Source organism: Leptonychotes weddellii, chromosome 16 (genome assembly GCF_054177405.1).
Source record: "Leptonychotes weddellii isolate Sample4059 chromosome 16, ASM5417740v2, whole genome shotgun sequence".
NCBI classification, from domain to species: domain Eukaryota; kingdom Metazoa; phylum Chordata; class Mammalia; order Carnivora; family Phocidae; genus Leptonychotes; species Leptonychotes weddellii.
This window is the reverse complement of record NC_138384.1, coordinates 43,997,798-44,019,952: the sequence shown is the minus strand read 5'-3', so window position 1 is coordinate 44,019,952 and position 22,155 is coordinate 43,997,798. Positions and strand designations below refer to the sequence as shown.

Here is a 22,155-nt window from a genome sequence, read left to right as displayed (position 1 = left end):
TATTCTCTAGATGAGGACACCAGGGGACAACAAGGTGCAGGTTAGGCTGGGGAATGGCCTGGGACCTGAAGCTCCTAAGGACTCTGTCCCACTGTTCCTTCCCCCATCCTCCTGGGTGTCACCCTACTCCCTCCTCCATTTTGTCCCCCAGGCTCTACATTACTGCCTCTTCCATGCCCCTGCCCCCACCCTGATACAGGTGTCCCCTGGCCCAGGGCTTGCCTCAAGCCTTCACTTGCCTGAAATCCACCCTCCACCCCAGGCCAGCAGCCAGCCCCGCTCCCTCCAACTGCAGCCTGTGGCTCTCAAGCCCCTAGGCGCCCCTCCCCACACAACAGAAGCTGCCCAGCGCCCGGTGGTGAATGAAACAAAAGGAGGGAGTATGGGGGTGTGTATGGGGGGGGGTGCAGAATAACGCAACACATTCTGACTGAGCCCCTGTTGGTGCCAAGCAACGACCCAATGAACAGAACAAGCAAAACCCCTCCTGTCAGGCTCTCCGAAGCAGGAGACACAGGTGCCGGGGCTTCAAACCCCGGGTCTGCCACCTGCCGGTCGCGTGTTGGCAGACAGGTGACCCGATTCCCTGGGCCTCAGCCGCCCCGTCTGCACAGTGGGGTTAATCACCAGTCCCCCTCCCACAGGGCTGCCACAACGATTCGTTCCGCCCGTCCGCACAGAGGGCACGGGACATGCGAGGCAGGAACGCACGCGCCCTGACATCCTCACGCCTATCATGACCATGAGAGGAAATCATAGGGATGGGAGTGGCCGATGAGCGGGTGACCTGGTGACCTGCCACACTCTAGGTCCCCTCCCTCGTCTCATCACGACACGTGCCCCATGTGCTGCCCTCTACAGCATATGGCCCTGTTCTGCCTTCTCCCAGGCACAGTTCCTCGTCCGCCATGACTCTGTTTGCCTACTCTAGGTCACGGGTTTGGGTTTTGCCTTCCCCCAAATTAGGGCTCTGCTGGAAGACGGGTTGCGTGGCTCTTGGTCACCCACAGCGACAAAAACCCCAACGGTGCGTTGTAACAGGGCACGGGTTACGGGCCAGGCACTGGTCTGAACGCTTGAAAAACAGAAACTCATTGATTCTTCATGGCAACCCTTAGAGGCAGGTCTTGGCGTTCTCCCCATTTCATGCCGTGGAACAGGCAGCAAAGAGAGGCCAGGGCACTCATCCCGGCTCACCAAGCGAGTGAGGGCAGAGCTGGGATGTGAACCCACAAAGTGTGCTCCAGGCCAAGGGGCCTCTCGGGCATTTATCTGTCATTTATCTGTCGGATGGGTGAGGGGTGGATGAACAGGCAGACGCCTCTTCACACCCTCCCTCCCCCGCCAGCCACGCACCCTGAGGCCGTGCCCCCGCCCCCACCGCCCCATCTGGCCAGAGGTGGCGTCCCCCGGGCTCAGGTGCCGGAGGCGGCCCACTCCCCGAGGCCCGGCTCACCGTCTCGTAGTCACGCAGGGCGGCCCGGAACTTGCCCAGGGCCATGTTGCTGGCAGCCCGGCGGTAGTAGCCCTTAATGTACTTCTTGTCGATCTCGACGGCCCGTGTGGCGTCGGCCAGCGCGTAGCCGTAGCACTCGGTGCGCAGGTAGGCCAGGCTGCGGTTGCCATAGTAGATGGCATTGCTGGAGTTCAGCTCGATGGCCTGGCTGTAGAACTTGATCGCGTTCTCGTAGTCCTTGGCTGTGGAGACAGAGGAGGCGGCGGCATGAGGCAGGGCTGCTGCCACCCAGTAAGAACGGGCCCTAGGCTGGGTACTGGCCCAGTGTCCCCATGCACTGACGGGGAAACCGAGGTCCGCAGCTGAGCTCAGAAATGTCTACTCAGCCTGTCCCCTCTTCCCTGTCCCAACTGTCCGCTCAGGTTCAAATCTCCAGGACTCAAAGTCACTTCCACACACCCACCCAGCCATCACCCCTTAAGGCCCCAACCTGGGCGATACTTCTTCCAGAACCTCAGGAGGGTCTTCTTGCAGTCCCATGGCCCGGAGAAGATATATTCGAGTACCAGAGCTGAGATGTTGTGAATCAGCAAATGTGAGTTTGTCCTGAGCCCCTTGGTTGTCCAGCCCCCAAAGGCAAGGACACAAGCCCAAAGAGGGGGCCCAGTAGGAGAAGAGGATGTGGGAAAGGAGAAGGAATCTACTTAGGCCTCAAGGAAAAGGGAACACAGCAGCAGAGACCCAAAAGAAGCAACAAACTGGACAAGAGGAAAAGCATTTCCAACAGAAGGAGCAGGAGGTGCACAGGCCCTGGGGCGGGGAGGGGAGGGGTGTGCTGCTAGCACAAGCCCGTGTTCCAGGACCAGTGAGAGGCTGGCGTGGCTGGGGTGGAGCGAGCGGGAAGATGGACGGGGAGGAGGGCGGGGGGGCCGGCAAGACAGACCCCAAAGGCCACAGCCACAGTGGGGTGCGGATGCTGAGGTTCTAGGTGCAGAGCGGCAGGATGTGCCGTCTGGCCACGGGGAAAAGGTTCATTTCATCCGAAATGAGCTATGGCTGTGCCCTGCACTTTATATCTTGACCCACGGCTCCTCACATCTCCATGGCATAGGCACCGTCTGGTGCTCACTTTACAGATGAGCCACGGAGGTCTTGTTCAAGGTCAGACACCTGGTCTGCATCTGCAGAGCCAGGCTTGGACCCTTCCCGCGTGCCCATTTGACAGGCAGGAGGCTAAGGCGCAGAGGCTTGCCTGATTTGGCGGACCATGATGTGCCAAGTCCCACGTGGGGCTCTTGGTACATGAGTCCTTTCCCTGAACCCTCACGATACCCCTGAGGACAGCTGCATTAGCCCCATTTTCCAGATGAGGGTCCTGACACTCAGCGAGGGAAAGCCCATGCTTGAGGTCACAAGGCAAGTGGTAGGCAGGAATTGGGGGACAAGCTGACACCCAAACACTCCCATTCTTACTCTCTGTGCCAGGTGGCCCCTGAGAGGGAGCCTAGCATGAGGGCTGGTGGCCTGGGCCCAATCCCTGGCTCCATCTCTTATTTGCCAGGTGTCTTTCAGCAACTTACGTACCCACTCTGGACTTGAGTTTGAGAGTCCTTCTCCTAGCACTTGGCCTAAAATGGGAATGCTTGCCCTAATTCCCACCTCTTTTCTCCAGTGCCATTGTATAAACCATGATAAACCTTTGTTTTGTTTGCTTATAATCCATTTCCACAGTTTGAACCTAAGCCCTGTGAGGGCTGGGGCCCTGTTTGTCTTACTTCTCTGAGCCCTGCCCTGTCTGAAGACACAGCACCCCCTCTGTTCTGCCCTTCTGGGGCTCACGGTCCAGTAGGACACACGGACATACACACACACACACACACACACACACACACATCTCCAGACACTGATGACCCAGAGTGTTCAGCACAGGGACAGACCAAGAGGATGCCACAGTGGGAGACCTGGAGGATGAGAAAGATTGAGCAAGAGTGAGTCAGGTGAAGAAAATGGAAGAATAGGGTTCCAGGCTTCATGAATAGTTCTTCAATGAATAAAGGAAGGAAGGAAGACAGAGGCAGACAGACTGACACTAGGAAAAGCAGAAGTCAGGTCCTGGGGAGATGGCCAGGAACAATAGAACAATTCCTCCTGCAGCCTAATATCTGGCAATCTTTCAAATGGCTCCGATGTCCCCTCTTTCAGGAAGCCCTCCTTGACCCCCAGGCTGGGTCAGGCACTCCTTCGGGCTGCCCCAGCCTCTGGGCTCACCTATCCCAGCCCTGCCCGTTCCGGTTTTGTCGCCGTTAGGTGATGAGTGTGTCTCTTCAGGACTGGGAGCCCCAGAGGGCAGGCCCAGGACTTCCCAGAAACAAGCAAGGGCAGAATCAGACAGCCTAAGTCTGACGGACCCTCCCTGGAATGCCAGTGCCTTCGAGGACTACCTCCAGCCTCCTGGCCACGTTCCAGAGGCCAGCTGGCCAGCTCTCTCGACGGCTGAGGTGCTACTCAAGTGGCCGTTTGGCCTGGGGTTTGGAGCCAGGTGTCTCCGAGCCTGACACCTGGCTCTATCTACGAATGCTGACCACGAGGCCTCAGGCAAACAGCCTTCCCTCCCTGCATCTCCGCTGGCTCATCTGAAAATGCAGGAATCACGATTGGCCGTGCCCTGCCTCGCCGAGCTGTGAGGGCTAAATAAACTTTCTTATGGAATGTGGCCACAGCAGAGAAAACCATCAGCAGATACTTGCAAGAGAAGTGAATACATGACTAACTGAAGAGGAGAGGAGAATCAGAGGAAATGCGAGCAGACTGCACTTCACGCATCTACCCAGCGACACCGTATCCCGGCCCTGTTCTATCTGCTTTACAAATTGGGTGCATCTAACCCTCGAGACAGTCCCCACTTTAGAGATGAGGACACAAAGGCACAGAGAGGTTAAGTCATTTGCCCGGAGGTCACACAGCATGTAGGAGAAAGAAACAAGATTTGGATCCAGGCAGCCTGAGATCTTAACCATGTCTACAAAGTCTTAGACCCAGAGGACTCTTTGGGGGTTAAATACAACCCCTCCCATTTTACAGAAGCGGGGACGATGAGGACCAGAGAGAGGGGAAGAGAGCAGAGCAACATCGGCTCTGTGCTCTGAGCTCACAGAGGGGATCCAGCCGTGTTGGCAGGGGGGCTATCCTCTTCCCCCTGCAGGCTCCAGGTAAGGACTCTGAACATGGGAGCCAAGCACGTGGCGAGGAAGGGGGATATCCGGGCTCTGCTGCTCACACTCTGACCTTGGGCAAGTGGTTTCACTTCTCTGAGCCTCAGCTTCCTCTATAAAACAAACAGGGCTGCGCCCACCTACCTCCCAGTGCCGCGGGGGAAGATTGAGCAAAGTGGTGTACCTGGCCACCACAGGGGCTCAATTAAGGAGAGCTGTAATTATTCTTTTTATTGTTATTCCCACAGCCCCCGAGGCTGGGGCTCTGTGCCTGCCGCTGCCTGCCAGACAGCGAGGGGTCTGGACCAGGAGGAGCTTTCTCCTCTGTGCCAGCTCGACGACGCGAGCACCTCTGGCTGCCTGCCCAGCCTCAGGGCTTCTGAGCGCCCAGGTCCTGGGGAGCAGGGAGCCCCTCCCCATGGCTTACTGTTTCCCAGAATTCTTACCTCGCCTCAGCATCAACCCTCGTACTTGCTGCTCTTTCCTAGCCCCATTTCAGGGACAGCCCCACCTTCCTTGCCATCCCCCAGCTGGAGACCATGCCTTGTCCTGGACACTTCTCCTGACCCTTCAACCCCCCAACGCCAGGCAGTGGCCATGTTCTGTCCAGTCAGCCTCCCCAACATCTCAGATTTATGCATCCACTTCAATTCCTACAGCCCCGCCCTGCCCCAGTCTGGCCTTCATCCTGTTCGGCCCAGGTTCCTGCCCCAGCCTCCTCCCTGCTCTCCCAGCCTCCAGTCCTGCTCCTCTGCAGGGGTCTGGCTAAAGCACAAACCTGACGCTGTCCTTCCCTTTCTCAGAACTATCCATGGCTCCCCAGGGTCCCCAGCAGAAAGCTCAGGCTCCTCCCTTGCCTCTTACATTCCAGCCCCACTCACTTCCTCGGTGCCAGGCTCTGCTCCTCTTTGCCAGGATACGCCTTTGCCATCCTGTTCTTTCTGCCTGGCATTCCCTCCTCCCTCTCTCCAGCCCTCACTTCCTCTCTGAAACATTTCTTAAGTTGGTCAGCAACGCCACCATCCCTCACCTGTCCACCATCCTAGTCTTCCTGGCTCCAGCTCTGCCTTTGCATCCAATCCCAGCCAGGAAGCTGGGGGATCTTACCATGCCTCCCCACCACCCTGAGGATGACATCCACACTCCCTGACCAGGCCTCCAACGCTCCACCTCCAGCCTCATCCCTCACAGGTCCTACCTCCTTGTGGCTGCAGCCCGACCAAATGCTCCCACTCTGAATCCCCTTGTGCTCCCACTAAAGGCCAACTGAAGGCCGCTAAAGGCTCTCCCCTGCTCCCTTCTCCTGGCTTTGCTGCTGTAAGTCTCCCTTCTCTTCTGCAGGATCAATTCTGGCTATCAGACCAGACTCTTGGACTCATCCACCCTTTAAAAAAAAAAAAAAAAAGGCAGCTCCCCCTCCCTGTTTCTCCACTCCCTTTTAGGACCAAAATACTCGAACCACTTTGTCAACATCTGCTGTCTCTACTTCCTCACTTCCTGTTCACTTTTGGGTTAGTGACTACCTAGCTGACTACCACCTTCATTATTCCCCAGAAACTGCTCTTGTTAAGGCTACCACCAACATTTGTGGAGTCAAATCCAACAGTCAAGGCTCAGTGCTCACCCTGGCAGCACCCAACCCAAGGCACAGCCCTCTCCTTCTAGAAGCACTCTCTTCTCTCATCTTTCCTGACACCTTTCCTGACATCTTTCCACTTCACTGACTACTCCTCCTCAGCCTCTTCTTCTTTTCTAAACATTAAAATTCCTCAAGGTTCTGGCCCCTTCTCTCCCTATATGACCTCATCCATTCCCAGGTGTTCTATTCCATTCATAGGCTGACCATGCCCAAATTCTCCCTGGAGCTCCAGACTGGCCCATCTATCTACTCAATGTCTCCTCTTGGAGTAAAATCCAAACTAGCTTTGCAGTGACTTGTAAAACCCTATCTGGTCTGGCCCCTGTTCTAAACTCATCTTGTATCAGTCTCCCCGCTAACTTGCTAAAGTTTCAGCCACGCCAGCCTTTCATTTCCTACCTCGGGGCCTTTGTACATGTGGCTGCACCCACCTGGAACACTCCTTTGAGATTCTTTTCAACATAAATGCCTTCTCCTCAGTAAGGCCTTCCCTGGCCATGCTTTCTAAAGTAGCCTCCAGCCCTTGTTCTCTACTTCACACCCTGTGGGGGTTGTTTTCAAAGCATTCCTCACAACTTCTAAGTATTTTATTATTTCTTGTGTTTTTACCCAACGTCTGATTTCCTGCTAAATTACATGCTATAAAAGGGCAGGGCCACATCTGCCTCATTCACTGCTAAATCCCCAGAGTCTAGCACAGGCCTTAGCACAAAGCAGGTGCTCAATAAACATGTTGAATTAGTGAATGAATGAGTGCCCCATCATCTTACTCTTTCCCAAGATCTTATGTCATACTATTCTTGGGATTTCCCACCTTTACTCCCAGGGCCTCCCACGCATCCCTTTTCCTCCTGCAACCCCAAATCTCCTATCTCCTTGCCCTCCCACCTAATGATCTATTCCCCACCCTTACAATTCCCTACTCTATTGGGACAGTGCCCCCCACGCCCCACCTGGTGCCACCACCCCAGATCTCCCCATATGGTAGCACCATCACTCCCCAGCCCCGTCACTACTTGACAGCGCCCTCTTCAGGTCTCACCATAACTAGCACCTCTCAAGGATCTCACGTATGGATATGCCCTCGTTCCCGTCCCCCTCCCGCCGCACACTTGGTAGCGCCCTCTCCAGTCTCCCCACTCAGTAGCACCCGCTCCGAATGCCACTACTAGGTATTACCCCTTCCGTCAGAAGCCCCTTCTGTCGCCCCCTCGTAGCGCCATCCTGGGCCTCCCCACGCCGGGTCACTTGGTAGTGTCTGCCCCGCGCCCAGGCTGCCGCTCCGCGTTGCCATGGTTCCGCGCGGGCCGGGCACCCCTTGCCCTGGGCCGCTCTCCACCCTCCCTTGGTCCCCTCCGGGGTGGGCTCACCTTTGAAGTAGTCGTTGGCCTGCGTCTTGAGCTCCTCTGCCCGATTCAGAGCGCCATCAGCCGGGGGCTCGTCCCGGGGGGGCTCAGCACACTCAGTCCGCTCGCCCTCCGCCATCGCCATGCCGCAAAGCGACCCCCACCCTGGCAACGGCCGCCAGGGGCACCCGGCCGAATCGTCGCGAAGGAGTGCCGAGTTGCTGCTGCCGCTGCTGCACAAGTGTCGTAAAGCGCGGGCCCCGAAGGCGCCCTTCGCGCGCGTGCGCAGGGCCCTTTCGCCATAGAGCGCGCGGAGGACAAGGTGACCAGAGGGCTCCTAGACAGCGCCCTTCTTAGAACGAGCCAATGGGGAGGGCGAAAGGGGGCGCGCGGGGCTAGGGGGAGGAAGGTCTGGCCTGGCCCCCGCTCCCAAAGTTACCGTGTGCCAAGGCCGCAGAAGTTGGGGGGGGGGGCAGGGGGAGAAGGGCTTCCACGGTGGGATTTCCCCGCCCCGGCTTTTCGGGTGGGTGGGTGTGGTTGCAGGGCAGCCCCGGGCCCAGCGCAGAACCAGAGCCGGGAGACTAGACCTCCTGGCAATTATTTGTGTGACCTTGAGCAATTAGGGGCAGTTCCCCCCCCCTCTGAAAAATGCGTGGTTTCTCAAACCAAGAGAATCAAGTTCCAATCTTGAGGTCAGTGGTTCTAGCTGTTAACTATAGGCGCCCTGGATCCCCTAGTCCTGAGCAAGGCTCAGAAGTTTGTTACACCATCTCCTTTCTTCATCCTCATCCCCCAGTCCCCAGCCTGCCAAGGTGCCTCAGTGCCCTTAGAAAAAAAGAAAACCCCTAAACTCTTTCTAATGACCTAGGAAACCCTGAATAGTACACCCTCAGGCGGTAGCTCCAGATGCCACCCCCCCCCACCCCCCCACTGTACACCCTTGCAGGCCGTCCTTCCCAAGCCCTCAGCTGGGACTCCTGTGGAACTATAGCACTAAATCCTTTAAGGCCCTGCTGTGGCTTCCCCTCTTGGAAGCATGAGCTATCCCATTACCCCGTCTCCTCGTCCTGGCAGCCTGATCCCACCACCTCCTGTCACAGCCAACCATCAGCCTAGAAGGTAGATACTAGTGTCAGCTCCATTTTACCACTGAGGGCACTGAGATATGTAGAGGTCAACAAGCTTGCCCAAGGTCATACAATGAGAGCGGCAGAGCCAGGACTTCACCTTGTCCCACCTGATTCTGTGCTCTTCGGTCCTACTCTACTGTCTCTATGCTCCATAGCCCACCTTGTGGGTTAGATTTTTGAGATTTTTAGGAGTGTGTATGGGAAAGCTGCTGTAATGGATTTGAATCCCAGATTCGAATCCAGCTCAGTCCTTCCCTGCTGTGTGACCTTAGCAAGTGATCATCCTCTCTGAATCTCAGTTTCGTCCTCTGTGAAATGGGGATGATAACTGTGCCTATTATAGATGATTAGAGGAAAGTTTGATAAGATCATAGGAATAAAGTGTTTGGCAGAGGGCCTAACACAGAGTAAGTACTTTTTAGGATCTACTCCATTATAAATATCCAGAGTGGGACTGAGTACCTAGAGCTGTGAGGGGAGGGGCTCTCAGGAGGTCTTAGGAGGACCTCATCTTGCTGGGCGGGCAGGGAAGACTTCCTGGAGGAGGGGGTATCTGAACCAAGATCTGAAGTGTGAGTAGGAGATAACCAAGTGAGAAGGAGGAAGGGAGAAAGGCATTTAAGGCAAGGGGGCAACAAGTGTCAAGGCTTGAAAGTGTTGTCTTTCTTTGAAAAGATTCCTACATGATGGGGCACATGGCTGGCCCTGTAGAGCATGTGGCTCTTGACCTTGGGGTCATGAGTTCAAGCCCCCGTTGGGCATAGAGATTACTTAAAAATAAGAAAACATGGGCGCCTAGGTGGCTCAGTCGTTAAGCGTCTGCCTTCAGCTCAGGTCATGATCCCAGGGTCCTGGGATCGAGTCCCACATCGGGCTCCCTGCTCGGCGGGAAGCCTGCTTCTCCCTCTCCTTCTCCCCCTGCTTGTGTTCCCTCTCTCGCTGTCTCTCTCTCTGTAAATAAAATCTTAAAAAAAAAAAAAAAAAAAGAGGGGCGCCTGGGTGGCTCAGTCGTTAAGCGTCTGCCTTCGGCTCAGGTCATGATCCCAGGGTCCTGGGATCGAGCCCCGCATCGGGCTCCCTGCTCTGCGGGAGCCTGCTTCTCCCTCTCCCACTCCCCCTGCTTGTGTTCCCTCTCTCACTGTGTCTCTTTCTGTCAAATAAATAAATAAAATAAAAATCTTTAAAAAAAAAGAAAACATGACCAAAAAAAAAGATCCCTACATGGAACATAGGAGAGGGGTTACAAGAATGATATACAGAGATGGGACACAACAGGCACACCCATCTGCCCATGAATCTGTAGACACACAATCTCTCTCACACATACACTCAAGTACAGAAAACCATGTCACATAGATATCAGTATACAGAATGATGGTGTCAAACACTCCTATATGTGTAAGCACAATTTTTTTTTTAAAGATTTTATTTATTTATTCATGAGAGACAGAGAGAGAGAGAGGCAGAGGGAGAAGCAGGCTCCCAAGGAGCAGGGAGCCCGATGTGGGACTCGATCCCAGGACCCTGAGATCATGACCTGAGCCGAAGGCAGACGCTTAACCATCTGAGCCACCCAGGCGCCCGTAAGCACAATTTCAACACCACAAAACCTCCCACACTCAGGAACACAGAAACCCGGAGTCACCAGAAACACACATAAAGCAGGATCATTGCACTCGAATACTAACGCACAGGTAGATGGAATTACAACTCCCCACCCCCACAGAGTCACAGAATTACGTCACAAAGACACATATGTAGAATTACAACATCAGCAGACCCACAATGTTACATAGACCCATGCGGGAACACAGAGTCACACGTACACACAGAATCACAGCCACACGGGGACAACCAGTGTACCCACACACCCTGAGGCGACCCCAAAGATGAGTCAACACACAGAGCTCTGGTGCCTACCAAGGCGAGGTCTTTATGGTGGCGTAGAGATTAGTGGGTTTCAGAGCCAGAGTGTCTGGGCCAGTCCCTTCCCTTCCCCAACCCAGCCCAGTTCCCTCCATTGAGGGCCCAGGTTACCCCCTGAGGGAAGGAGGGACCCGACCCTTCTTCCCCATAGCACCAATCTGGACAGGCCATCCCATGACAAAACAAGAGTGAGAAGTGCCTTCCAAAAAGGGGGTGAATTGGGCTGAGAGAGGGGGGACCTTTTCGTGTGGGAGACCCAAAAGTAGCACCATCGTAGAAACAGGGTTGGAGGGTAAGAGCGACACACAGGTGATGGCAGGAGTATTAAGGAGTCCTGGCCTCTCTCCCCACCCCGTGATACGCAGATAGGGCTGTGCGTGTGTCTGCACGGCTGGGGAAGTCTCCTGGATTGTAAGGGAGCCCCAGGCCCCCCAGGTACCTGGGGTAAAGTAAAGGTAAGTGCATCCCTGGAGAGCTGAGGGTTCCACGACAGGGAAACTGTAGGGATATGAGCTCAAGGATGGCGAGGCTTGAGCATGAGGTCCACTAGTGGAGGGACCTGGAATGGGAAGACTTCAGACAGAGCAGGAATTGGGGCAAGCTGAGTAGGGCAGGAAGCCCAGAATAGAATTAGGAGGGTGGGGTCTGGAATCAGAGAGTCAGAGGTCTTAAGATTCTGAACCAGAGGAATCCACAGGGTGACGTCCAGATTCTAGAATCAGAAGCACCTGGAGGCTGAGTTCTTGAACCAAAAGAATTTGGATCTGATATCAGAGACAGTTGGAGGCTGTGAGGCCTAGAACCAGAGGAATCTATAGAGTAAGAATAGAATTCAAAAAACTCTTGAGGTCTGAGTTCTAGAACCAGAGGGATTTTGGAGTCATAAGATCTAAAATCAGGAGCTGGGCATTGTAGGGTCGAGAACCAGAAAAACTGGTAAAGGCAAGGTCTATAATCAGAAGTCTGAAGGCTAAGTTCTAGATCTAGAGTAATTTGGGGTCATAAGATCTGGAGAGCAAACTGGAGATTGTGAGGCCTAGAACCAAGGGAATCGATAGGGTGCGGTCTGGAACCCGAAGACCTTTGAAGCCAAATTCAAGAATCAGAGAAAAGTGAGATCAGCAGATACGGAATCAAAGGCTCCTGGGAACTGCAAGTTCTAAAGGTTGGGTGGTCTCGAACCAGTGGATGGTGGAGGTCACAAGGTCTAGAGCAGGAGAGACCTAGAGCATGGAATCTGCCCCGGAAGTACTATAATGGTTATAAGATCGACTTAAAACTCATTTTACTTCTTTTTGATGGGAAAAGTAAGTCTTGAGGGTAGAAAGTTGAAAAGGAAGGAGCTGGGCATCATGAAGCGTACCACCAAAATGATTCAGAAATTAGGAAGTCTGGATTTGGAGCCAGGTGTATTCCAGATCAGGAAGACTAGAACCAATACGAAGCTTGGGTCATGGGGTCCAGAATCGGAGGCAGCTGTTGGTTGTAAGAGCTGGAATCAGCAGGAATCGGAGCATGTGACATCTGTTACAAGGGAGACTTATTTACAAGGAAAGGTCTAGAACCAGAGGACGTCAGAGTGAGTTCTAGAACAAGAGGACTCTGGTGGGTGTAGGCTCTGGAGCTTGAGGGACTTGGAGGCCGTGGAGACCTAGAACCAGATAACTTGGGAGGCCGTGGAGGTATGAAAAGAGACAGTGCTGGAGCCGGGGAGGTCCAGAACGAGAAAGCTGGACTTTGCGAGGTCTGGAGTCAGAGGGGTTTAGAGGATGTGTTGGGGGCGGGGCAGTCTAGAAGAGCAGGTCAGAAGTTGTGTGGTCTAGAACCATAGAGAGCCGGAGGTTGCCTGGTCTGGGAGCAGAGGAAGCTGGAGGCTACCCCTGGAAATGAAACCAGTGTCCAGGCGAGGCTGGGGGCAGTGGAAGTCCCCAGTGGAGGGGCAGGCAGAGCGGGGTGGCCACTTGGAAGGCTAAGGGGCTAATCAAGTTGCTAGGGGTGAGGTCTGCCCGAGACCCCCCCCCCATTAACACCTGAGGGAGGAGGGGGGATCAGAGTCCTGCATTCCTATGGACCCCAGGCCATTCATAGCAATTCAAAACCTATCACGAAAATGACAAAAAGAAATAATAATAAAAGATGGATGGAAAAGAAATGTGATTATGGTTATCGATACTCCCCAGAGCCCAGAAACACAGATCTGAACCCCAACCTTCCCCACCCCTGGTCACCCAAAATCAAGCCAGGAGAGTTGGAGAGAGGGATGAGGTCACCAGTATTGAGAACCCCAAGGGAAGTCCTGAGAGGAGGAGGAAGAGGGCTCCAGGGGCCCCCTCCCAGAGGTCACTGAGCTGAGACCACCCCAAAGAGCCCCCAGACGTGGGGGGCAGAGGGGTGAGGGCTGAGGTAGGCCCAACGTGGGCGGGGGGGGCGCCGCTGAGAGGAGAGAGGGAACCCCTCTCCTGGTACCCCCATCCTGTGCGTTGGCTGCCGGCGTGGAGTGTGGTTGAGGTCCTTTCTGGGGAGTAGAAGGGAAGGGGGGCTGGCTCAGTTGGCCTGGGCCAAGCCTGCTGCTGGCTGGAAGTGGCTCCTGGGCTCAGCGGTGTCCTCATCCGGGTAGAGAGAGAGCAGCGAGGGGCCCAGGCCTGTGGGGGGAAGATGGAAGGTGGGGGATTACTCCCCAAACCCGTCTTCGCCTCTTGACAGTTAAAAGCGTGGGTGGTGAGGCAGGCGTGCCTGGATTCAAATCGTGGTAAAATCTTGGGCAAGTTCTATTCTCTGAACCTCAAGGTGCTCAGGATGTGTAAGGCAGTAGTTAAGAAGGCTGGAGCCACATGCGGCCTGAGTTTGAATCCCCGGCTCTGCTCTTTACTTGCTGTGTGACCTGAGGCAGGTGACTTCACCTGTCTGTGCCTGGGCTACCTGATATGTAAAACGAGCCAACAGTGCTTCCTTTCCAGGGCTACTGTGTGTGGGAAGGAAATGAGTGAATCCATGTAAAGTGCTTTGAACAATAATTAGTACTGGTGAGCGCTCAGTAAGTGAGCTCCTGCTATTACCCAGGAAACAGGGAGACTTAGACCTACCCCACTCGTGAGAATTTACCCAGTCAGAAAATATTTACTGAGCACCTGCTCTGTGCCAGGCACCCGGGACCCAGCAGTTAACAGGACAGACGAAACTCCCTGCCCTGAGTGCCAGGGAGGGGTGTCCGTCGGTCATGTACACGATAGGTTTTGCACAAAACTTGGCACAGAGTGAGTGCTAGATAAATATTAGCTCTTCCTTTACAAATATGTACGGAGGCCCTGCTCTGTGTCCAGCCACTGCCCTGCCTCACAGACAGTAGAGTAGGGCCGTGACAAGACAAGCCTGGCCCCTGCCCTCACACGGCTCACACCCACAGGGAAAGGACAGCCAAAAATCAAATAATGACATAAACACCCACATAAATATGGTCTACGATGTTATGAGCCATGAGCTTAGGAAGTTAGGGAGGGCTTCATGGAAGGTGTAATTTTTGATGTGAGATCTAAAGGATGCAGTAATTAGGCGAAGAATAGAAGGAAAAGCATTCAGGCAGAAGGATCAGCATATGCAAAGGTCCTGAGGCTGTCTCCTCAAGTGAGATTACTTCAAGGTCAGCACAATGCCCTACAGAGTCCCCACGCAATTAGCCCCCCCACCCTTCTCCCCTTCTCTCTGCTACAGCTATCCTGGCCTTGTTTTCCTCAACTAAGATATACTCCCACCTCAGGACCTTTGCATTTGTTGTCCCCTCTGCCTGGAATGCTCCTCCCCCAGAAATTGTCACGGCTCACTCCCTCACTTCCTTCAGGTCTTTGCTCAAATGTCACCTTCTCAATAAGACCACTCTTATTAATCGTACTACTTAAAACTGAAATCCCCCCACCCCCGAGTTCCCTTTCCCTTTGCATGCATTATTTTTTCCCAGAAGCACTTATCTTCCTCTCTAGTGCCCCTTCTTGTATTTGTGTCTTTATTCTGGACCGTGTCCCCCGCTAGAACATCAGCACTGTGACAGCAGGGATTTCTGTTTTCGTTCACAGTTGTGTCTCCAGCTCCTAGGACAGTGCCCGGTATTGACTCTGCGTTCAGTAAATCTTTGTTACGTGTATAAAGGACAGAATGAACCAAAAGACCGTAACCGTGGCTGGAACAGAGGATGTGAAGCCAAGTGTGGTCTGAGATGAGGCAGCGGTCAGACCCCGCAGAGACTGGAGCACAAGGTGAGGAGGTTGCTCTTTCTCAGAAGGGCACTAGGGAGCCATGGATGAGTTGGGAGCAGAGGGAGGCCAGGGTCAGATTTGTGCTTTGGGAAGATCCCCTAGCTGATGCGTGGAGGTTTGGGGTGGAGCTCTGGTGACCGACAATTGTGCTGGAAGAGGAGATCGGTAACCTAAAGAAGCCTAGCAGTTGTCTCGCTCCGTGGAGGGTCTGCAGCACCAACGTCGCGTGAGGGCAGACGTTTCTCGAGCGTTTACTACCAATCAGGTCTTGTGCTAATAAGCTTTTCCTGTGCTGCCCCTCCACAGATCCTGAAAACATCTCCTTAAGGTTAGAACTACTGTAACAGGTCCTGAGTCTTTCCCAAAGCCACACAGCTGGGAACGACCAAGGAAGGGCAAGCCCAAATGGTAATCAGACACGGGCTTCCGGAGGCCTAGCCTGGGCCTGGACTCAGCTTCCACCCCAAGGGGCAGCTTTGGCAAGCCCCTGCCTCCCTGGGGGGCCTCTCTCTCCCCCCTCAGTGCCGCTGAGAGCAGGGTAGGGCTGTCTGTCTTTACCAAGGTCACGTCCGGCCACTGACAGCGCCCCCTCCCACCTTCTGGATTGCCCCACCCCTCCCCTCTCTCAGCCATCTGGGGCACCTGCTCGGGGAGAGAGGGACGCAGGGCCGTGCTACTCACGCAGGGGCTCATTCAGTTCCAGGAGGTGGGTGCTGGCATTCTGCTGGCTCCCTGGGGCTGGCCCTCCTGTCAGAAGGAAGCTCTGCAGGAGAAAGACAAAGCTGCCACCACAACCATCGTCACTGTCAGTCTCCCAGGAGGTACAATGGGGCGGTTGTGGTTCAGAGCCCGGCGGGGCCCAGCGGCCGCTTACGGGCTATCTGACTGTGGGTGAAGCGAGCGTCCTAGATCTCCTCCGTGTGTCCCCGCCGGAGCCTCGTCCTGCCCTTCGTCTGTGCCCCAGCAGGTGGACCGTGCATGTGGGCTCCAGAATCACGGAGTCCTTGCTGCATGTGCTCCTGCTGGGTCCACCAAACAGGAGATGCCAGCAGGAGGGAGGAGGAAGCGGGGCTATTGGATCCAGCTGCTTCTCTGCGATGAGCCACCTCTTGCTGATTCCCAGTGTGCTGCCCATACCTTTGCCAGTCCTGCTTTTATTTATTTATTTTTAAAGATTTTTTAAATTTATTTGACAGAGAGAGAGACAGCGAGAGAGGGAACACAAGCAGGGGGAGTGGGAGAGGGAGAAGCGGGCTTCCCGCCGAGCAGGGAGCCCGACGCGGGGCTCGATCCCGGGACCCTGGGATCACGACCTTAACGACCGAGCCACCCAGGCACCCCAGTGGTCCTGCCTTTAAATGCTCCTCAATGCCCCCATGTGAGCGTGCTGTTTCCTGCCCAGACTCTAACCCATGCAGTTGCTTGTCCTCTCGTGTGCAAATGTGACCGCGAAGAATAACGATCACGGCGACAGTATCTGAAGAGTGGTCGTGGGGATGAAACAGTTTAATCACACAAGGCATTTCGTGCAGCGTCTGCCGCAAGGTAGGCACTCAGTAACCATCAGCTGTGGATACCGTCACACACCTCTCGCGTTCAAACAGCCCTGCTCCGAGTGAGGAGCCAGAGAGCCATGGAAGGTCCTGGAGGGAGGCCTGGTGGCAGGGGCGCAGCCTAGGCCAGGTTTTGGAAAGGGCGTCCTGGTTGCCATTGTGCTGAAAGGACAGCAGGGGCAAGATGGAAGCAGGGAGGTGGGGCAAGGAGGGGGACGGGGGATGTTGCCTTTGCTTGGTTGTTTTTATACTATTTATCGATAGCCACTAAGGATCGGCCTATTTTCATTTGCTTCTCATGAGTCCTGTGAGATGTAACCATCCCACTTCCCAGATGAGGAAACTGAGGTTCATGGTGGTCCCATCACCTGCCCAAGGTCTCGCAGTTACTAGGTGGCAGACCTGGGACTTGAACCCAGGTCAGTCTGACTTCAGTGTCTATACTCTTAATGCTACACTAATAATCCAAGGCCAAGAACTGTTCTAGGTTTGGGAGGGAGGCCCACAGGAGAAGTTCCTATACATACTAACCTTTGTCATTTCCCCCCTTTACCCTGCTTAATTTTTCTTCTTAGAACTTACCACCAACTTACATAAATTTGCAGAGCCTTTTCATACCCATGACCTGAACTAGCAAATCAGAGTCATAGCCTCACCTGGATGACTGACCTTCCATTTGACCTTCAGCCAGCCCCTGCCCCTCTGATTTTCCCACCCGTAAAACAGTAGGTTTAAGCCCACTAGGTTCTGAGGGCCAGAGAATCCCACAAATCCCCCAACATACCAGGCTGAGGGGAGGCAGCAGGAAGTTTTCGGGCTCTGGGCTGGGGGACCGTTTTGGGGGTCTCACTCCCAGCAGCTCCACCCCCTCGGCTTCGTCCTCTGAGCTCTGAGCCAGGGTCCTGGAGGGAAACAGGTCAGAATCTCAGAACACAACAAACCTGAGCAGGTGATGAGCACTCATTCACTCTCCCAAGTGCCTATTTATTCCTTTACTCATACATCTACCCATCCTTCTATCCATCCTCCATTCATCCACCCATCTATCCACCCACCCATCCAGCCAGCTACCAATCGTCCATCCACCCGTCCACCCGTCCATCCATCCATCCATCCATCCATCCATCCGTCCATCCACCCACCCATCTGTCCATCCATCCATCTATCCACCCATCCACCCACCCATCCGTCCATCTACCCATCTACCCATCCATCCATCCTTCCATCCACCCACCAATCCTTCTTCCCATTCATCTATCCAGTGATCCATCTACCACCCACCCACTCACCATCCATCCATCCACCTACTATATTCATTAATTCCCTCCCTCCCTCATTCAGTAAGTCTTTATTAGGCACCCACTGTATATCCAGCACAAAGCTGAGAGCTTTGGGAAATAATGAGATGTATCTATAAAACCTCATACGGATAGTAAAGGAACCGTTCTGGACACTAAATGGGCCCATGCCTGCAACATGGAGAGCAAAAGCTTGAGTATTAGTAATTTAATGTCTCTGGAAGGAGGACGTGGACCCTCTGAAATTATATGCAAAATTGTGCATGTGTATGTATGTGTAAATGTTCTTGGGAAAGAGTCCATAGCTTTCAACAGATTCTCAAAGGTGTTAGGAAACTTGGTTCTAGACAGTTTCTTTGACACTGTTGCAATGTTCTCTTAACTGTGACAAAAATCCTGACGAGGCCAGATATAAATATGTCGTAAAGGAGAGGGCCCTAGTGGACTGGTGGGATTTGGATAAACGAGGAGAAGAGTGGAGGGCACTCCAGGGGGCACAGCCAAGGCAGAGCCGGAGGCTGGAACAAACATGGCATGGGCTGGGGACGTGGCCTGGCTGGAACAGAGATCAGCAGGTCAGCAGGAGGAATGATGAGGGATGGGGCTAGAGCAGGAGGCAAGAGCAAGACGGGGGGTCACTCCCTTTATATCCTCCCTCTACTGTGGCTCACCTCTTCCGAGCCCCAGCCATGGGGGAGGGTGCCAAGGGGTCCCCTCTGGAAGGGCTGGAGCAGCTCAGCCGGGGGTCACTCCCCCAGCGGGGCAGCAGGGAGGGCTCAGGGGTTGGGGGCGACAGGCCATGGAAGCTCCGAGCACGGGGCCGGGGGACAGCGCCTGGAGGTCTGTGGAAGGCCCTGGGTAGCTGCTCGCTGGAGTTGAGCTGGAAGTCATCATCCATGGAGATGTAGGGGGCCAGCATCTCCAGATCCAGAGCATCGACGTCCTGCGGGAGGCAGGAGGAGGTTAAGAGCAAGGGCCTCAGCCTCAGGTGGGCCTGAGCTGGACTCCCAGCTCCACCACTTCTGAGTTGTGTGCCCGAGGTCAAGAGTCTGAGCTTCACTTTCCTCATCTGTAAAATGGGTGGAAGGACTCTGTGGTAGCCAGTCACCAAGATGGCCCCCAAGGATCCTCATCTCTTGGTGTTTGAGCCCTAGTGTAATCCCCCACTACAGTGACTGGGGTTGAGCTGGGAACAATAGGATATTGAGGGGATGATAGTGTGGGACTCCCAACATTAGGTTATAAAGATACCATGGCTTCTGTTTTTGCTGCAAACTCTCTCGGGTCACGTGCTCTGGGGGAAGCCCTACAGACAGGCTCAAATGGCAAGAAACTGAGACGTCCTGCCAACGGACGAGCGAGTGATCTTAGAAGCGCATCCTCTAGCCCCTTGCAAGCCTTCAAGTGATGGCAGCCCTGGGTGATGACATCTTGATTGCAACCTCGAGAGAGAGACCCAGAGCAAATGCCACCCCGCTAAGTGGCTCCCAGGCCCCTGATCCCCAGAAATTATGTGAGGTTGTACATGCTTGTTATTTTCAGTTTTACGGGAATTTGTTACCCACAAACAAATGACAGGTAGGATTTTGATCCCAAGGGTGGGGTGCTGCACTCTTTGGCACTGGGCTTTGGCACTGGGCTTTGGCACTGGGCTTTGGCACTGGGCAGGGGGTGGGGGCCAGAAGGGCTCTGGAGAGCCTGTCGGAGCCTAGACTGCCTTGAACAAACTATTAGTGGAACGTGCAGCATGAGGAGCCGGCCCGTGAGGGCATAAAGGGAGGTGAGGAACACGTGACCAGAAGTCTGAGGAAAGGTCGTTTTTGTTGTGTGGTGGCTAAAGTTTTAGTGTCGCATGCAGTTTTGTGGAACTCGGAACAGGTAACTAGTGAGCCGGGCAATCCAGCTACGAGATTCCCAGCCCGAGTGCTGAACGGCTGCCTGATTTCTTCTTGCCACTTGGAGTAAAGGCAAGTGGAGAGAGGAGCTGAAGGAGAAATGTGGAACACGAAGGAGCTGGGGACTTGAAGGTCTGGAAGATTCTCAACCTCGCCATTCAAATGAAGAATTAACTTTACCCAAAACGAGGTACGGCCTTTGCCCCGGCTCCTTGGGACTTCCTGAGTGACAGGCGTGTCTTTGCTCCTCATGGTGAGCCTCTGGGGCCACATCTGACAGTGTATGCCAACAAGATGACTCAGGCTGGGGGCTGGCCGTGCCCTAAGAGCCAACCATGTGACGAGAGGATTGGGGCCATGTGAGATCAGCCTGACCTCCAGGGGAAGCGTGTGTGTTGAGGAGGTAGAGATGAAGATCAAGGCCAACTGCATGGGCAATAATTCAGCCATGCCTACATAATGACCCTTCAGTGAAAACTCTGGACACCTGGGGCATCTGGTTGGCTCAGTGGGTTGTGTCTGCCTCTTGGTTTCGGCTCAGGTTATGATCTCAGGGATTGAGCTCCACTTCAGGCTCTGAGTTCAGCAGGAGTCTGCCTGGATATTCTCTCCCTCTGCCTCTCCCCCTGCTCATGTTCTCTCTCTCTCTCAAATAAATAATACATCTTAAAAAAAAAAAACTCTGGACACCACAACTTGGGTGAGCTTCCTGGTGTGGCAATACGCCATGTGTGCTGCTGGGAGCATGACATGTCCCCAGGGTCATGAAAGTTTTGCATTTGGGACCCTCCCAGTCCCAGATTCCATCCTATACATCTCTTCGTTTGGCTATAATATTCTTTTGAAGTAATAAAACTATCATCATAAGTCCAGTGCTGTTCTAAGTTCTAGAGCTACTTCTAGCAAATTATTGAGACTGGGGGAGTCAGTGGGGATCTCTGAATTTGTAGGCAGCTGGTCTATAGTGAGGGTGGCCCTGGGCACCCCCCTCTCACCCCGAGCTTGCAGCTGATGTTAGAAGTCCTGGACAGACTTGGCAGACAGGAGGACTGCGGCCCTCACCTTGGGTTTGGCTGACCCTGGGAACTCCCCAGGTGCCAAAGGATGCGAAAACTGAGCAGAGAAGAGCACTCTTGGGAGGGCATGGTCTAAAGATGAAGCCCAGGGTATGACTATAAAATTCTTTGTTAAGGAAGAACAAAGATGTTGCCTAGAATATCCCTCAGTCAGACAACGGCACTTTGGAGTTTAAGGATGTGCCTCACACATCCTCTCAATCAGACAATGGGGCTTCTGTTAAATTTCTGAGGACTGTCACTCAGCATCTCAGTAAAAGCCCAAAGTAGAGAAGGGCTTATCTCAAAGAGATCGTGGGCATGACTTTTATCTAAAGGAGTAACCTCCGAAGGGATTCACATAAGACCCACACTTTTTTTTTTTTTAAGATTATTATATAAACAGAAATGTTGTCAGCTTGGACTGGAAGGGACAGAGATGGTACTAAATGAAAAGAGACCTTTGGGCCACCAAAGTTCCCTAACGAGAAAGGTGGTCATGAAAACCCTCTCAGCTGCAAATACACGTTACCCTTTATGAAAAAGCAAGGAGGACTCCAAGTGAGGAGCCCAGCGTCTCGACAGTGGAGACAAGAACCATGGAGAGAGGCCCCAGGAAGTAGTAGGAATGAGTTCTGATCAAGGAACTTCCCATGGTTGCCCAACCGGATTTCAAAACTGCTGTGGACCAGTGACACCTGTAGGCATGCCAGTCCTCTCCCTCTAGTTGAGTAGGGGAATGCATGGCCTTACTCTGTGCCTGTCCCACCACTGTATGCGGGGCATGTGGCTGGTGGCACATCACTTGTCTCTTTAGTTTCACAGGCCAACAGAGTGAGCGCTTCACGCCCAGACCCGATGTAGGTGATGAGGTTCCAGACATTAGGCTGATACTGTCATGGGAAGAGAATTTGGGGGCACTTGGGAGGGGGTGAGTGTGTTTTGCATGAGGCAGAGACATGAATTATTGGGGGCCCCAATGACCCTTGCCTTCTGGTGTATGCAGATGCCTTCTGCATTGTACCAGGGTTGGTCTCTATGACCAATACAATACAGTGAAGTGATGGTATGTTGCTTCTGAGATTAGGTTGTACAAGACTGCATTTTCTGTCCTGGGCTCACTCTCATTATCTCTTGGGTTCCTTGCCTTCAGGGAAGCCAGAGAGCCTACGTGGTAAGGAACTGAGGCCTCCAGCCAGAGCCAATGAGGGACTGATGCCTGCCAACAACCATGTATGTGAGCTTGGACATGGATCCTCTAGCCCCACATGACTGTACCCCTGATGGAGAGCTTGACTTCAGCCTCACAAGAGACTCAGCAAAAACCATCCAGCTGAACTGCTCCCAGATTCCTGAATCTCAGAAATGGTGTGACATGATAAATGTTAGTTGTTTCAA

The 22,155-nt window shown here is 53.9% G+C and overlaps 2 protein-coding genes and 1 long non-coding RNA gene across 10 annotated transcripts in view; 1 reads left to right on the top strand and 2 right to left on the bottom strand.

Moving 5' to 3' along the window:
• PPP5C (protein phosphatase 5 catalytic subunit) overlaps positions 1–7,888 on the bottom strand; it is a 22,098-nt gene extending 14,210 nt beyond the window's left edge. The window contains exons 1-2 of the mRNA XM_081807146.1: positions 7,678–7,888; positions 1,457–1,698 (exon numbers count right to left, since the gene is read on the bottom strand). Coding sequence (XP_081663272.1) covers positions 1,457–1,698; positions 7,678–7,798 — 363 coding nt within the window. The 5' untranslated portion in view covers positions 7,799–7,888. The remainder of the gene's footprint in view (positions 1–1,456; positions 1,699–7,677) is intronic.
• On the top strand, positions 7,889–22,155 carry LOC145717618 (uncharacterized). Its single transcript, XR_014140959.1, has 3 exons — positions 7,889–7,975; positions 14,777–14,956; positions 21,911–22,155. It is a non-coding gene; the product is annotated as an uncharacterized LOC145717618 (long non-coding RNA).
• The window catches only part of HIF3A (hypoxia inducible factor 3 subunit alpha), a 28,684-nt gene continuing 17,220 nt past the window's right edge, over positions 10,692–22,155 (bottom strand). For 4 of the 8 annotated variants that reach the window (XM_006744957.3, XM_081807142.1, XM_081807141.1 and 1 more), the window contains 4 exons: positions 18,479–18,750; positions 17,294–17,411; positions 15,638–15,719; positions 10,692–13,351 (listed from right to left, as the gene is read on the bottom strand). In XM_006744957.3, coding sequence (XP_006745020.2) covers positions 13,254–13,351; positions 15,638–15,719; positions 17,294–17,411; positions 18,479–18,750 — 570 coding nt within the window. In that variant the 3' untranslated portion in view covers positions 10,692–13,253. Of the gene's footprint in view, positions 13,352–15,637; positions 15,720–16,447; positions 17,412–18,478; positions 18,751–22,155 lie in introns of those variants that run through there. The other 4 variants (XM_081807144.1, XM_031040912.2, XM_031040920.2 and 1 more) reach the window with 4 other exon arrangements.